The sequence below is a fragment of the Myotis nattereri genome (assembly GCF_964212035.1).
Source record: "Myotis nattereri genome assembly, chromosome: 19".
In the NCBI taxonomy this organism is placed as follows: domain Eukaryota; kingdom Metazoa; phylum Chordata; class Mammalia; order Chiroptera; family Vespertilionidae; genus Myotis; species Myotis nattereri.
In genome coordinates, this window is record NC_138095.1 from 17,658,648 (window position 1) to 17,674,497 (window position 15,850).

Here is a 15,850-nt window from a genome sequence, read left to right on the forward strand (position 1 = left end):
CTTTGATGTTCAACCATTGAGCTACGCCAGCCGGGCAGAAGATACGTTTTATATTCGTCTATCAGTAAAGGCTCATCATAAAAGCACTTAATATTCTCACTTAAAGATTAACTCACCAAATAAAAATACAACATGAAACTTAGTGGTTTAGAGCTGCCTACTTCCGAGATGATAGTCCCTAAAACATAAAAGAAAAACTCCATTTCCAGCATCATACACTGACACCTAAAAGCACTTAAATAAAAAAGCACTTAATTCTGAAAGGCTTTCCTTAAGGTCACTTAGATTAAGAACTTCAGTATTTCCCAGATGAGATAAGCCTTAGACTTTCCAAGGTTATTTAATTTTAACTTCAGGTACATACATAATACTTTTGGGGGTGGGGGAGAAATAAAATAAATGACCCTATCGTACTCTCTCCCAAAGAAAAAGAAAAACTTTGTATACGAGAAATTTTTGCTTGAAGACAGGCAGAAGGCTCAATAAACACAGACTAAATAAACTATATTACCTGATTAGTTGGTAGAGGAAAGAATCAATGCTACATGTAACATATTTTAAATCTCACTAAAAGCAAGTCAAAACCAGCACAGTTCTAGAACATGCGCACATTCTACTATCACACCACAGTGGAATTCACCATCCTGGTTAGAAATGTGAGCACCCCAGGCAGAGATGATTTTGTGGGCTCTTAGCACCTTACCATAAACAACAGACTCCCCTTGCTCTTACAAGAAGAATTTTCATTGCAGTTTGTAAATTAAATGTCTAGAAAACGGATTCTTTTAAACTGACTGTTTCAACTCTGAGTACATATAGAAATGCCAAAATGACTAAGAGAAAGAAATCAAAACGTCTGTATTTCCATAGTCACTGTTATGCATTCACAGGTGTCGAAAGCCTTAAAAACTTTCTGAAAACGCACAGAAGATATGCGAGCCATCATACTAAACTGTGCAATCCACTTGATTCTGTATAAAGACACTTATTCCTCTTTTTTAGAGGATACCATTTATTTTCTTAACAATAGCCATTCATCGTCCAATTCCCTTTCAATATTGTACAAGTATTTTCCTGTGGATTCTATTAGGCAATATGAGAAAAGCGTTACAGAAAGGAACTTAACCATCGCTCAAAACAATCCTTAGTACATTTTATGTGAAACGGAGAACGCATCCACAAAATTACCTGACAAGCGATGTGCACGAGGTAGACCAGCTCTTTCGATTCACAGCCGTTTTTCGTTACATCGTTCTGCTCTTCTGAAAGGGAGAGCTGAGGCCAAGAAGAAAGGGCAGAGAGAGGGAGAGCCGTGATTAGTGAGCAAGAACAAACGAAGCGTTCAGTAATACTTTCGTTCTCACATCAACGTGATGGAATAAGGTGTGCCTCAGAGTAGAATTCTACTACTTGAAGGCAGATAAAGAATTCCAGATTTTAAAAAAGAAGTGACTCAGAATTGTAGCTTGTCTCTAAACCAACACGTGCACAACAGCAGCAAATAAAACACATTCGCTCCAGGGCAGGTCTTCATGCCCTTACTTGACATCACAGCGGGAAGGAAGGCACCAGGGGCCAAGGAGAGGCAGGTGAGCAGCTGGTTTCCCCGGGCTCAGCTCTGCTACAGACACTGCAGACTGGGGCCCAGAGAACAGCGTGGGGTCCAGCTACATTTCATTGTAGACTCACCGTGCAGGTCTGCACACTGAACTTTATTTTTATTCGAAACACAAAATAGCATTTAGAATCAGGGTGGTTTTATATGAAGAAAAAAAAAAAACAATTTCTAGGCTTCTATTGAAACAACAGGAAATCTGAAGTATTGGACCCATATTCTCACATGGGCAACAACTGGCCGGGGCTGAGAGGCGACCAGCCCCTGTGAATGTGGCTCCAAGAGACTTTGCCACCGAATCGATTCCTCTTTATTTTTTCACCAGCATCGAGGCTGGATGTTAACTGTCATTTGTCGTGCTGCTTGCTTTGCTATTTCTTATCCCACTCACGGCGCTCACTCACCTTACCTGCCTGCCCTAACTAGGGATGCACTGGCAAACTCTGTGCCAGAGTCAGACAACCCTGAGTGCAGAAGAGTCACTCGCTGGTTGTGCAATATTGACCTCCCTACTGAATCTCTCACCTGGAAAATGGAGATGATGTCACAGTAACTATTCTCGAGGTTTTGAGTATTAAATGAGATAACAGTTATTAAGTACTCACTGAGGCACCTGGCACTCAGTGAGTACTTAATAAATGATTGTTATTACAGTTAAGGTTATCAGAAATATAAGGATGACGAAGATATGTTCTCTGTTTTTGAAAGCAGTACCACAGAAAGTATTAAACAACAACAACACCTTTATAAGAGAGAAAAATCATTCTCACATTAGCCAAAAAAAACCAAAAACAGATGAACTACAAAGTCATAGGGGATTTTTTAGATGAAAAAAAAAAAAAATGAAGGGTGAAATGAAACCTGAATGAATGAAGTTGCAGAAAGTGACAAGACTTTCATGAGACCCAAGAGGTCCATGGATGTGTTTGGAAGCCTGGAAAAGGCACAGGAGGATCCAGAACCTGCCTCAGCCAAGGTCAGGAGAAACCAGCCAAACCCTGACTGGCCGCATGCGGCCCGCAGTGATAAAGGACAATGCAAGGAACACCTGGTACCAGCGTCCACGCCCGCCCACCCACTGATTTCCCCAGCTATTCCTTCAAGTGCATGAGGTCAGTCCATAAAGCTATACAGGAACGTAGCTTTATGCCCACAGCTGGGAAAGAATGTCTTAGCTGCAACGCCGATAGGAAAAAATAAGAGACTGACTACATCAAAAACTTTACAGTTCTCACAAAAGGGACACCACAAACCAAGTGAAAAGAGGCGTTACAAACGGGGATAAAAAACATCTGGAATACACATTTGGCAGATTTTTAAACTATCACATACTAGTATAAGGAAAAAATGAGACAGGTATATGCCTAACCCAAACATCTTGAAAAGTACCTGGAATTTAAGTAAGGGTCACTAATTATCTGATGAGTGACTGAATAAACAAACATGGTCTCACTGGAATGCAATCCTCACTTTCAAAACTAAATTCATCAGCTTTCTTCACATATTCGCTTCTTCCTCCTTAATTCCCCAAGTTAATCAATAGCATAACATACCTGATAGTGGAGAAGGGCACGTAATAAGAACAGAGCCACAGTGGTCTAATAACTATACACCTACTAACTACAGAAGAGAAGTTTTCTTACAGGCCCCGGGAAACTGAAGGATGAAACAAAACTGTAAAAAGATAAGATGCCTCGATGGGTCCATGACTCAGGAAAGAAATACATTCTGAGAACAGACCAAGGACAGGACACGCTTTGATTTGGTTGCTGTGCCTGGACCCTGACCCCCTCCAGGAGTCTGCCTTAGGAACGCTGACTGTTCTCCAGTCTCAGGAATGGGCTGAGCTGTTTGTAGCATCATAGAAGATTAGCCACCTTGTTACGGTTCTTTGAGCTCCTGAAGGCCCAACTGCAGACCCTCCTCTTCCCTTTCCATGTTACGCTCACAGCCGCACCTAGCCATCTTCTCCCTCGTGTGTATATAATCAGCCAACTGGCGAGAGGGGTCAGAGCAGAATTTCCAGGGTGACCAACTGCTCCCCCATGCTGCCGGCAGTATTGGAATAAACGCTCATATATGATTCAACCCTGTCTCTGTTTAATTTGGCTCAAGTAGTGACAGGCAGCCTCGGACCCATTGTGTCTGGTTTCATAACCATTCACTGTTAACCAAGCTAATCATCCCGGATCCATCTTCCCCTCCGCCTCTCCACATGTCCTTTCTTTTTATATTCCCAGGGTCAAGATCTGATCTCAACCTTTGATTCCCTAATCTCTCTCTTTAGTCTCCCAAAACTTGCCTCTCACACCTCACCTGTTCCTTTCTTCCCCTTCTCCACTGCTCCTCCCCTGGGTCTGGGCCTCACAGTGTCTGGTCTAGAATATTGCTGGCTGGACATTCGCAGTAGTCTTCCCACTGGCCTCTCTCCATTTCCCTCACACCCTGATTATGGCACTTTCTTTTCAAAATCTCTCAATGCGTTCTCAATTCCTACTAAGAAGGTAATTTAAATGCAAAGTCCAGAAGCTTAGATGAGCTTTGAAGAAAGGCACTGCTCCAAATATCTTCGAAACCACGTTTTCCCATAATCCTTCTAACTCATTCATCCCCTCCCCGCCGCTCCCAGGTGCCTTTGTCTAAGCTAATTTTCCTTGTCTAAATGCTCTGCACTTCTGTCTTTGCATATCCCAGATCTATTCAAGCTCCAATAAAGCCTTCCTTGAGTGCCACAGGAAGTAACTTCTCTTGCCTTTGAATGCCTATACAGGCACTCTCACAATATGTATTACATTTTTCTTAGGTGTACTGGTATATTGCTTGTTTCCCCTGAGGAAAGAATCTCTTACAAGGTATTCAAGAAAAGCATTCTTGATGAATTGTCTGTTGGTTTTAAGACACCCTATGAATAAGTCAGAATGGCGAGATTTTATGCAGTACCCACACCACATGTGAACAATTGGGCTACATTTGCCTATTGAATGACATGAACGTAATGATTTACATTATTTGTACTTCCTTCAATGTAATGCTATCTCAGTGCTTTGTCTATAAGGAAGGGAGAACAGAAGGACCAAGTCCCATCCTTCTAGATTCCTTACAAATCTATTTTTGGAGTTATTTTTCCTATACCAAATTCACTTTTCTATCACCATGGTAACCAATCTGCAATTAGTGTTGTTAGGATCTTTAAAAATAAAACTCTATCCAGAAAGCCTTCCAATATTCAGAAAAGTCCTTTCTCTACAGGGAGCATGGACATCAGTTTTGTAAGTCAGGGTAGAACTACATCACCCCACCCACATAAAATACCGGTCATCAAAGCCTAATCAACAGATTTCAAATGTTCATCTTTTATTTAGTTCTGGTACGGTTGCAATTGCACTGTGACATACCTCTGGAGTTCGTACATTTCACCTCTGTAGCCTCTACGAGGTGTGGAAACATGAAAAATATTTCTGTTTCACAATATTATGTGGTCCACGCATGCCCGCCGTCAACACCCTAACACATTAAGAGTAACAATACCACTTTAAAACTCCTGAATCGAGAATGCCAAGTGGAAGAATACATATTAGAGTTGCCTTTTAGGTGAGTAATAAGTGAACTAAGTTCTAATTTCAGCATATAAGGCAAAAATCAATAGTAGACAAAACTGCACTTCAAATTCCTTTGGGAAAAGCTAGAGACCTACACGCATCTTCATAAGCCTCGCGGTCCACTTTTCCCTCCAGACTTGGGAGAGAGCACTGTTCCTATGCTGACGACCAGGTTTGCTCATCTCCAGACACTAGAATCCCCCTCAGCTCAGTGAGATGCCCGCAGCATGCAGAACACATGGGAAATGAGCGAGAATGACACCCCGGCAGAATCACAGCTCCTGTCTTACAGGTGCTCACTCCAGAACATACACTCATCAGGAAAAGAGTGCCTCATGGGCATTTCCACATTTCTGTGTGGTCAGGACTTGCTTTGATACCTGGGTTACGACTGAACAGCAAACCTACAAATAGAGCCCTCTGGTCAGAGAAGAGGTTTCTCTCTCCCAGAGCCCTATGCTTACATCCCAGGGTGTTAATGGCTCGTGGCTGTGATGTACACACAGACCCCTCCACTTCCCGGCTGTGATCTTAGGTAAGTTCTTAAACTCTTCCTACCTCCATTTCCTCATCTGAAACTGTTGTGAAGACTCAATCAGACAATATACAAATAGTACTTAGTGTAAATCTGACTCACAGAAAACATTCAATAAATACTGGCTTGTATTTGATTACCATAATCCTGATAACTTCATTTAAAATGAAAAGTCAGGATTTGTGTTTCACATGATTTTTCCTCAACATTTTCACACTTGGGTCAAACATTACAACCTCTTTCCACATTTCTCAGTATGAAGACAAGAGTGTATCTGACCCCAGAAAGCAACAGTAGCATTTCCCAGGCCCTTGCACAGTAACTTCAGCAGCGAATGCTCAAGAAATAGGTATTAAAGTCATACGTTTCCTAGGCCTTATTTCAGGTAAGACCTGCTCTCTTGGATTCAGGTTAATTTACCTCAATGCTTTATATGAAATCAGAGAAAAAGGAAACATTAATTTCAGCTTCAGATGAGCAAATAATAGGAAATGCAAACCACACAAACATTTTAGTGTCCTCCACACTAGATGGCGGCACCACACCAGCCACAGCAGGAGGAGAGCAAGGCCTCAAATGGGTAAAACAGAATGAACTGATTACTGATATTTGCATGTTACAAGGGATTATTTCCCTTCTTACTGAAAAAACATTTTCTGAAATTTGAATAAATCTTAGTTTTTGAACAGTGGAGATGATACAACAGAGAGAAGTGTAATAAAGATAATAAATTTACAAAATCAAACTATACACTGAGTGGCCAGATTATTATGACCACCTGACGTTTGTAGGCAAATTAGCTACAATTTCGCGCTGAAGTTGCTAGAGGGCAGACCATTATAAATAGGGAAGCAGGTTGTTTACCACGACAGTAGAAGTGATTTTTTTCTGAAGATTTGGGTAAACAACGCGATTTAACAGCCTTTGAACGTGGGGTATACTATATGGCTTTACTTAAAACAAGAAGTCCTTCTTAGAAATTATCTTTTTTCTTCCACTGGCGTTTCAATTTCTCTAAACAAAACATAATACAACGCTATATATCAAAACCTATAGAGTTTGTTCAATGTACTATTCAGGGGAAATTTTTCCAAACTTAAATGCACTGATTAAAAAACAACAGCATTGCCCTGGCCAGTGTGGCTAAGTTGGTTGGAGCATCATCCCATGCAACTCAAGATCACTGGCTCGATTCCCAGTTAAGGCACATGCCTGGGTTGCAGGTTCAATCCCCCAATTGGAGTAAGTGTGGGAGGCAACCAATCAATGATCCTCTCTCACATTGATGTCTCTCTCTCTCTCTTTCCTTCCTTTCCCTTCCCTCCCACTCTCTCTAAAAACCAATGGAAAAATTATCCTCCTGTGGAGATATTAAAAAAAGAGCCACTTATTTGTATTTAAAAAAACACACACAATAACATAATATTGTAATAACTATGGATGGTGTCAGATGGGTACTAGACTTATTGGGGTGATCACTTGTAAGTTATATAAATGTCTAATCACTATGTTTGTATACCTGAAACGAATATGTTAGTATAGCGTATATTATACTAGTATAGCATATGTTAACGTGCCTGGTTTATTCCTGAAAAAGAGTCGTGAATAACAAACTTAACTCAGCACGTAGGAACCACTTCAAGCATACCTGTATGCTGCCAAACTCAACGTTCTCATAGTGGAAATGTGCGCATTCGGCCATCTTCGGAAAGTGGCCTTTGGTGAAGGGCAACCTGAAGCACATGAGATAAATCAGTGAGATACAAGACACCGCAACAGTGAAGAAACTGCTAAGCCTCCGGAGAAAATAAAACGGGTTTAGGAGCTCATGCAAGCAAACTATTTAATAGTTTATTTAATAAGCACATGCGCGTGAGCACACATATACCCACACACACCCTTTCAGAAATGCACGGAATCCAATGGAAGTTACATGGAGTGCACGGGTCAAAAAACAACAACAAAAATTAAAAAGCATCGCTGTACTCTCCTCATCGTGTCCCAAGTCAGTGCCCACAGGAAAACTACGCTGTCGGTGAATGTTATGGAAACTTGAGACGAGCCAGCTTCCAGCCAGAAGCAGCATTCCCACCACAGAACACAAAGCCAGGTGTTACCTGTGCATGTTGTCGCAGCCCATCAGTCCTGGGTTGGTGGGTCTGGATGCAGAATGAACACTTTTATCCTTGTCTTTTCTATACCCGCCATGAAAACACAGCTATCTAACCCTCTACCCGCTGACAAGGTGGTTTTTCTGCTTAAAACTGAAACAGATACCTGAGGATATTTCACTTGAGAGTCAACTTCTGGCACCCATTCCCTACCCTGTGAAGGCGAAGCTGAGATAGAGCAATTCCCATAACTCAAACAACAAACTCGATTTTTCTAAATGGGTGAGAACACCTACTAAAGGTACCAAGAAGGACATACTTGGCTTTTTCCTGATGAACAAATGCAGTCTAATAGACAATGACATAAAGATGCAAGAACAAAATTACAGGGTATTTTTAGACCAGAGCTAGTCTTCAAACCTAGCCTACTAACTGCTGAGTCATAAATTAAGGCTTAACAGTATAGTTTAATGTATGGACAGTAACAGCTTATTTAGTAAGAAATCTAAATAAAGGTTTTAACAGAACTAAAGTAAAGAACTCATTTCCATTTATAGGAATTCATTTCAAAACTGCGGTAAAGTTATACTTACTTTTTCACGTGTTTAACCTTCATACTAGCTGTGCTGCCACATGTCTTAAGGCTAAGGTCTCCAGGAATCTCAGGCACATCTGCTCCTCTTGCCTTAAAAATAATAAAGAAAAAAGATGTATGACTATTCCTTTAGTACCCGTATGTTTTAAAAAACAGAGTATAGTTCATTTTAATGATTCTATTGACTCTGTACCATGAGCAATACATATTGATTTAATAATCTCTTCTTAAAATGATAATTTACTGAGTTTTAATTAAGAATAAGAAAAAATTATTCACCTAATTTAAATATTTAACTTTACAGTATGGGAAAAAAATGTTCTGTTAAGAATTTTCATGCTCTTATACTCAAATTTCAAAATCAGCTATTATGTGTCTCACACACACTTAAACCTCCCCAGGGAGTTGGTGGAATAAAGTAACCTTGGTTACAATGATTAATAAAAGGTAAAATGGTAATGGGAACATAATTAGGAGATGACAACATGCATTTCTCACAACAGAAGTTGAAAGTGACATCTATGTAATACTTCCAAATGTACTCCTTCATCTGACACAGTTTTCATGTGGTGATTTTTTAACTCTAGTGACACATCCAACTGCAAGGTTCTTCATACTCTGAACAAAATAAATAGCAAATCCAAAAATCTATAAAAAACATTTATGCTATATTATCCATGATTTGTAACCTTAATTAGTATAGCCAATGCCACCTGATGCAACAGGGGAGAATAATATGGGGTGAGCAGTTAAACTGAGTTAAGAGGAGATTCACAAAGGAGATGTGGTAAATATATGCAATAGAATACTACTCAGCCATAAAAAAAAACAAGTCTTGCCATTTGTGACAACATGGTTGGACCTTGAGGGCATTACACTAAGCAAAATACATCAGATAAAGACAGACAAGCAAGCCCTGGCCAGTAGCTCAGTTGCTTAAGCATCGTCCTTATACTCCCAGGTTACGGGTTTGATCCCGGTCAGGATGCATACAAGAATCAACCAATGAATGCAAAAATAAGTGAACAACAACTTGATATTTCTCCTTTTCCCTTCCTCTCTCTCTAAAATCAATACATAAAAATAGAAAGACAAACACCACATGATATCACGTATATGTGGAATCTAAAAATATAGACCAAAAAACAGAAGTTTATAAATACAGAGAAGAGACTGACGCTTGACAGAGCAGGGGGGTAGGGAGTGAGTAAAATGGGTGAACGGGGTCAAAATGCACAAACTTCCAGTTATAAAATAAAGAAGCCATGGGGAAGTGGCGTACACACACGTCACTATAGTTAGCAGTACTGTGCTGCATCTGTGAAAGGTGCAGCTTTACTTGGCCAAGCTGGACATGTGGGAGCACTACTACTGCTGTGATCAGACGGGCATCAGGCTTGAAGCGGGTCTGCCTCAGGCCGGCCTGTCATGTGTGGGTTCCTGGCTTCGAGCAGGTAAGACTTCACAGCACGAGTCCAGGTGATTTTGAGAGTGAGTTTATGAAAGCTGGGACAGTGACCCAAGGAAGGGCTTAGGACAGAAGAAGCAACAGGCGAGAAATGAGGGGGGGGCTGCTTTTCCTCCTTGATAGTAACATCTATCAAGGTCACGGTCTCTACTGGCTGGGGGGCACCTTAGTCACTCACTGCAGCTGGTCCTGGCGTCACCCACCTGGTTTTGCTGATTTTCTGGGCCTGGGGCTGAAATGGAGGCCTAGATGTTATCTCCGGGGAGGAAAGGTCAGGGGCTCTAAACCACACCCAGGGCTTTCGGCCCTGGTGACTTTCCGTATCTGGCTGTAAAGTGCTCAGACCAGTTCATTCAGCTGTCTGTCTCAGTTTCCCCGTTCCACTTGCAAGGAATTTTCCTAGCTTTCCACTGTCCTGGCTCTCTATTTTGATGCACATTGCTAAATAATCCTCCAGAAAACACTGATCCCACTTACAACACTACCACCCATGTACATGGATGCCTATTCTCTCACAACCTCACAAACACTGAATATTATCAATCTTTAACATTGCCATCTAATAGGATTACTTCATCATCTTTTTTTCTAATTAAATAGGTAAAAGATTCAATAAAGTTTCACACTTTTAGTGGGCATCTGTATTATTGTGTGTGTGTGTATATATACATACTTATTGTTAGATTCTGGTTTTTAGATTTTTCAGAGAAAAGAACATTTTTAAGTGAAAGCTAGTCATATCTGTCTGATATGTAAATATCGAGATTTAATAGCTTGTCATTAAAATTAATAACCTGGAAGATCTAGTCTGTACACTGCCTGATTTAAAGACTTACTATAAAGGAATAGTAATTTAAGTCAGTTGATCCTGGACTGGAGTAAGGAAGGACAAAGTAAATAAATATAACAGAAAGTCCAGAGAAAGCCCACATATAGACAACAAAACTTAACTTGTGAAAAAAAGTAACAATGAAATTCAAAAGAATACTAATGTGTCAATAAATAAGATTGGTGAAGTTTTATAAAGTATGCAACATAAGAAAAAACCTTGAACCTTCACAAAATTCACTCACTGTGAGGATTAATAATGCTGCGAAAATTAAATACAGAAGAATAACTTTAACATAAGTACAAGTGCCTTAAACAGGAAATAAAAAAGTATTACTTACAGGAAAAAATTAAATTTGATTACATCAAGATTAAAAACAAGTCATTTAAAAAGAGCTCCTTATAATATATTAAAAACTAACAACCCAATTTTTTCAATGCCAAAAAATCTAAACAGGTATTTCATAAAAGAGGATGCCAAATGGTCAATAATTGTAGATACTCAATGTCATTACTCATCAAAGAAATGCAAAATTAAACCATAATGGGATAATACACACTCTGCAAAAAGCTAAATTTTTTTTTTAAAAAGTAAAATACCAAAGTTGGAAAAAAAAAATGAAGCACTAAAACTCTCATTTATTGCTGATTAAAGTGTAAAATAGTAATAACCACTTAGGATATTTGTTTGATAATTCCTATTATGTTAAACATGAATCTACCTATAATCCTGCAACTACACTCCTGAATATAGACCCAAAAATATTCCATATGTACACAAGTAAACATGTACATAAACATTCATAGCTTTTTTACAATCACCAGAAAATGGTCATTATAAAACAAAAATACCCAAAATAGACAAAAACAGGGGAATAGCTGAATAAACTATAGGGTGTATATGCAATGGAATGCTGTGCTTGAAAAAAAATTTATTAACATTAAAAACATTAATAAATGTAGGCATTACTACAGTATGTGACTGTGTGTGTTTGTATTAAAAATTAACAGGAAAACATGTCAATAGGAATTTTTGTGAAACTTACACTGGTTCTACATTTGTCTAAAATAGTTATAACTGGGAAAACGATGATGAGTGAGAAGAGAATCATATTTCAAAGAACATTTTTAAAAAGACTGTTTTCTTACTTATTTTATAAGTTAACACAGACATCAAAACCACCCAAGAAACTTTCAACACCGGTGAGGACACGATTAAGGAAACTTGTACAAATGTATAAACCAACTGTTTAAAGCACTAAAGTTCCATCATACAGAAAAGACATAAGAGGCTATGACCTTTAAAAGAAACAGATTATATAAGGTAAACTCCATACTCAGCCAAACCCCTGATAAAGAGAAAACCTTAATAGCAGCCAAGGTGGGGAAAGCATATACACACATTACACTCACAGGACTACATATGAGAAAAGCAGAAAACGTGGAATGGGTTCTTTCCATTGCTTTTTAAAACAACTGTCAACGTTGAATTCTATATCCAGCAAAATTTATTTCAAAAAAAAAAAAAAAGATTGGGAGGCTTCTAGTCTCTTCTGCTGTTTATAAACAAAAATGCTACAGAAAACAAAATGAAATAAAATAAAAACAAGCAACTACCTGAGAATTCTAAAATATTTAATTACAGTAAGTGGATTGGGGTGTAAAGTCAAGACCTGAAGAATGACTAATCATAGGCTGACAGCGTGTTTCCTGGATTCAAACCTGCCCGCCGCCCCCTCCCCCCAACCCTTTACCTCTTGGAATTGCCTAAGGAAAAGCTGACTCATGATATAAGCAACAAGCATGACTAGTAAAACTCTAAGGAATTACAACTTTCTGACTAGAAAATGGCCCTTGAATTTGGAAACAAATAGGCAAGAGCTTTCTTTCTTTTTGTTTTGCTTCTCTTCCAAGGACTGACTTGGGAGCAACACTTCAGCTGTACCATGGACACATAAGACCCTGAGTGAAAACCCATCCTTCTGACTAGAGCAGTGATGGCGAACCTTTTGAGCTCGGTGTGTCAGCATTTTGAAAAACCCTAACTTCACTCTGGTGCCCTGTCACCTATAGAAATTTTTTGATATTTGCAACCATAGTAAAACAAAGACTTATATTTTTGATATTTATTTTATATATTTAAATGCCATTTAACAAAGAAAAATCAACCAAAAAAAAGTGTTCGCGTGTGTCATAGGTTCGCCATCACTGGTCTAGAGAAATAATCAAAGGGGACCCTGTTGGGTAAAGACTGTAGGGATAATCCTTATTTTTTTCCTCTTTTTTCTCTCACTGCTGAGGCCTGATGGCAGCCCCAGTCAGGAAAAACTGTACAGTACAGAGAGTAACACTCCTGGAGAACTCCTTACTCCTTCCTTCCAGCCAGAGAAGCCAGGAAAAGCATCCTTTGAGAGGAGACAGTGGGTACCAAATCGAAACTGAACTGATGCTAAAACCACCACCTAAACAAGTCCAGATAGAAACGTCAACCTAAGCCCCACCAGGATAATGCCTGATAAGCCAGGAAAGTCAACATTCTCCAGAGGATTTCAACAGGAGACAGTCTCGCAACATAATATTAAAAATATCCATGACACAATAAGAAATTACTTGATACACTAAAAATCTGTAAAATATGAGCAATTCCCCAAAAAGAGACAATCAGATACCAAATATGAGATGAAACAAACGTCGGACTTACCAAAGACTTTATACCATATACTAGAGGCCCAGCATGCGAATTCACGCGCTCACAGCCCCACCCACCCATGCCGGTCTTTGATTGTTATGCCATTATGGCCATGGGCTTTTTATATAATAGATACTAGAGGCCCGGTGCACAAATTCAGGCACTGTGGGGTCCAGCCCACCCGCCCTGATGGGGGCTATCAGGGGAAGGCCAGCTGGGGTGGGGGAGCCGACTGGGGGCAGGGCTGGCTGGGGCAAGAGGCCACAGGTATTCTGGCTGTTCTGCCTTTTGGTCTATTTGCATATTACCCTTTTATTATATAGGATCATAAACATATTGAAAAGACAAAAATTCCTGGATGAAAATTATAACCTACACAAAAAGCCCAAATTGTTAGGTAGGGCCAGGGTCTCAAGGTCTGAGCAGTTCTTACTAAATGCTCTTGTTGCTAAATGTTAAGATGCAGCACAGTATTTTACAGCTGCAGCTGTAAACAGAATGAACTTGACAGGAACTCAACCAGATCATGTAGCCAACTGTAAAGAAAGCAACATGTTATTAACCAAATATTATGTGGGAAATAGTTTTACTCCTATCAAAATGTGAAAAACTAAGAATGAAAAGATATGGCACAAAAGACACGAAACATTACTGCCTAGAATACAAATTAACAAAATCCTTTCATACTCTTTAGATACTTCCCCATAACAGTAAAAAGACAAGGCAAAATTCATCACAAAGATATTCATCAACATGAAAAATATAAAACAAACTCAAAGTCCTACTACTCTATGAAACATCAATAATATGTCCTGTCTAATAGGGTATTATGTAGCCATTAACTTTGTTTATGAAGAGCTTTTAATTTAGCACCAATTATGTATACATAAATTTCTCCCAGGCAAGTTTTATGGAGTATTAATGGTTTTAAAATTTTTGTAATTTCCATCAACTAATGTTATCACATATGTTAACTATATCATGAAGTATAAATACCAGAGAAAGGCTATGTAACACTGTGGGAGGAAAAATTCTAAAGAGAATCCCCGCCAAGATTCCTCTGTCACTTCCTGGCTATTCAAACACTAATGTGAGCCATGCTGGGAAGAGATGGCTCAGATATTATTAAAATTCCAGGTCAGTGGATCTTAAAGTAGGAAAATTATCTGGGTGAGCCTACTTCATAGTCTCCCAAGGCTTCTGCTGAAGCACGCCTCGGGAGTACGCTGCTCATGAGAAGCCAAGGCCTAGAATTAAGTGCAAATTTGGCAGGTGGAGTACGTAACTGGTGGGAAATATAGAGCTGACTCAGCGCCTCAGCCATCTCTCCTTCTCTCTTGCAACCATGCATTTCCATGTGCGTGCTACAATCTGTCCCATATCCCATTCTGCAGATCTCAAAGCCTCTCTATTTTCTCCTAAGGGAAACTGAATTCCCTTCCCCTTCACAGCCATGTTTTAACCCCCCTTCCAGATGTCCCTACACTATCTCCAGCAGCTAGTTTTTCCCAGAGGTCTCTCCTTCCAGTGAACCAGCAACGCTTGTACCTATGACACTTCCCATGATGCACATTGGGAAACATTCAAGCTTCTCTTAACTGCAGCACCTTAATAATAAGGTAGAAGGCTTATGCTAAGTAGGAAGTAGAGATAAAATTGTATATGGTTTACAATTATAAGTCACATTTCCACGCCTGATGGGAAAGGGGGATAGATAAACAAAGCATTATTCTTTGAAACTATTCTTTGAAACTAAACAATTTGGAAAATTTTATGTAAGAAAATCGTGTTTATATGATGTTAAATTTAAAACTCTGCATTGCAAGAAATCATGAAAGAAATATACCAAAATAATCTCACCACTATGCAAAATGGGATTATGGTTGACAGTGTCTGTCTCTCTCTCTCTCTCTCTCTCTCTCTCTCTCTCTCTTCTCTCTCTCTCTCTCTCTCTCTCTCTCTCTCTCTCTCTCTCTTCAATTTTCTGCCTTTTCTATATAAGCATGGTTTGTGTTTATAAAGGAGAAGAGAGAAAAAGAGAGAAAGCAGACTAGCTAGCTTTTCCCACCTCGCATGTTACCTACCTTACAGCAACCATTTGCAAATGCATAACAAACTGTCATAAATAAATGAAATTATATATTCTATAGAACTCTAATGGGCAAAATTCGGTATCCATATTTTGGGAAGAATAAGAATAAAAACACATTTATAATGGGACGTACCCACACATATATACAGTCAACTGAAAAAGCAGTATTTGAATGGAAAATTCATTCTGCCAAGAAAGGCAAACAGGACTGCCGGTTTCCAAATGCAACCACAGTTTAATCATAGTAAATAAATGCAAAAAATCTCTGTAATGAAAAGTTTACAAAGTTTTAATTAGTCTAAATACTATTCCCTTTCT

The 15,850-nt window shown here is 39.2% G+C and overlaps 1 protein-coding gene across 1 annotated transcript in view; it reads right to left on the reverse strand.

Moving 5' to 3' along the window:
- Positions 1 to 15,850, reverse strand: part of ARHGAP32 (Rho GTPase activating protein 32) — a 104,523-nt gene that overhangs the window by 65,607 nt on the left and 23,066 nt on the right. The window contains exons 3-6 of the mRNA XM_081113980.1: positions 8,454 to 8,545; positions 7,867 to 7,908; positions 7,398 to 7,482; positions 1,189 to 1,275 (exon numbers count right to left, since the gene is read on the reverse strand). Coding sequence (XP_080970106.1) covers positions 1,189 to 1,275; positions 7,398 to 7,482; positions 7,867 to 7,908; positions 8,454 to 8,545 — 306 coding nt within the window. The remainder of the gene's footprint in view (positions 1 to 1,188; positions 1,276 to 7,397; positions 7,483 to 7,866; positions 7,909 to 8,453; positions 8,546 to 15,850) is intronic.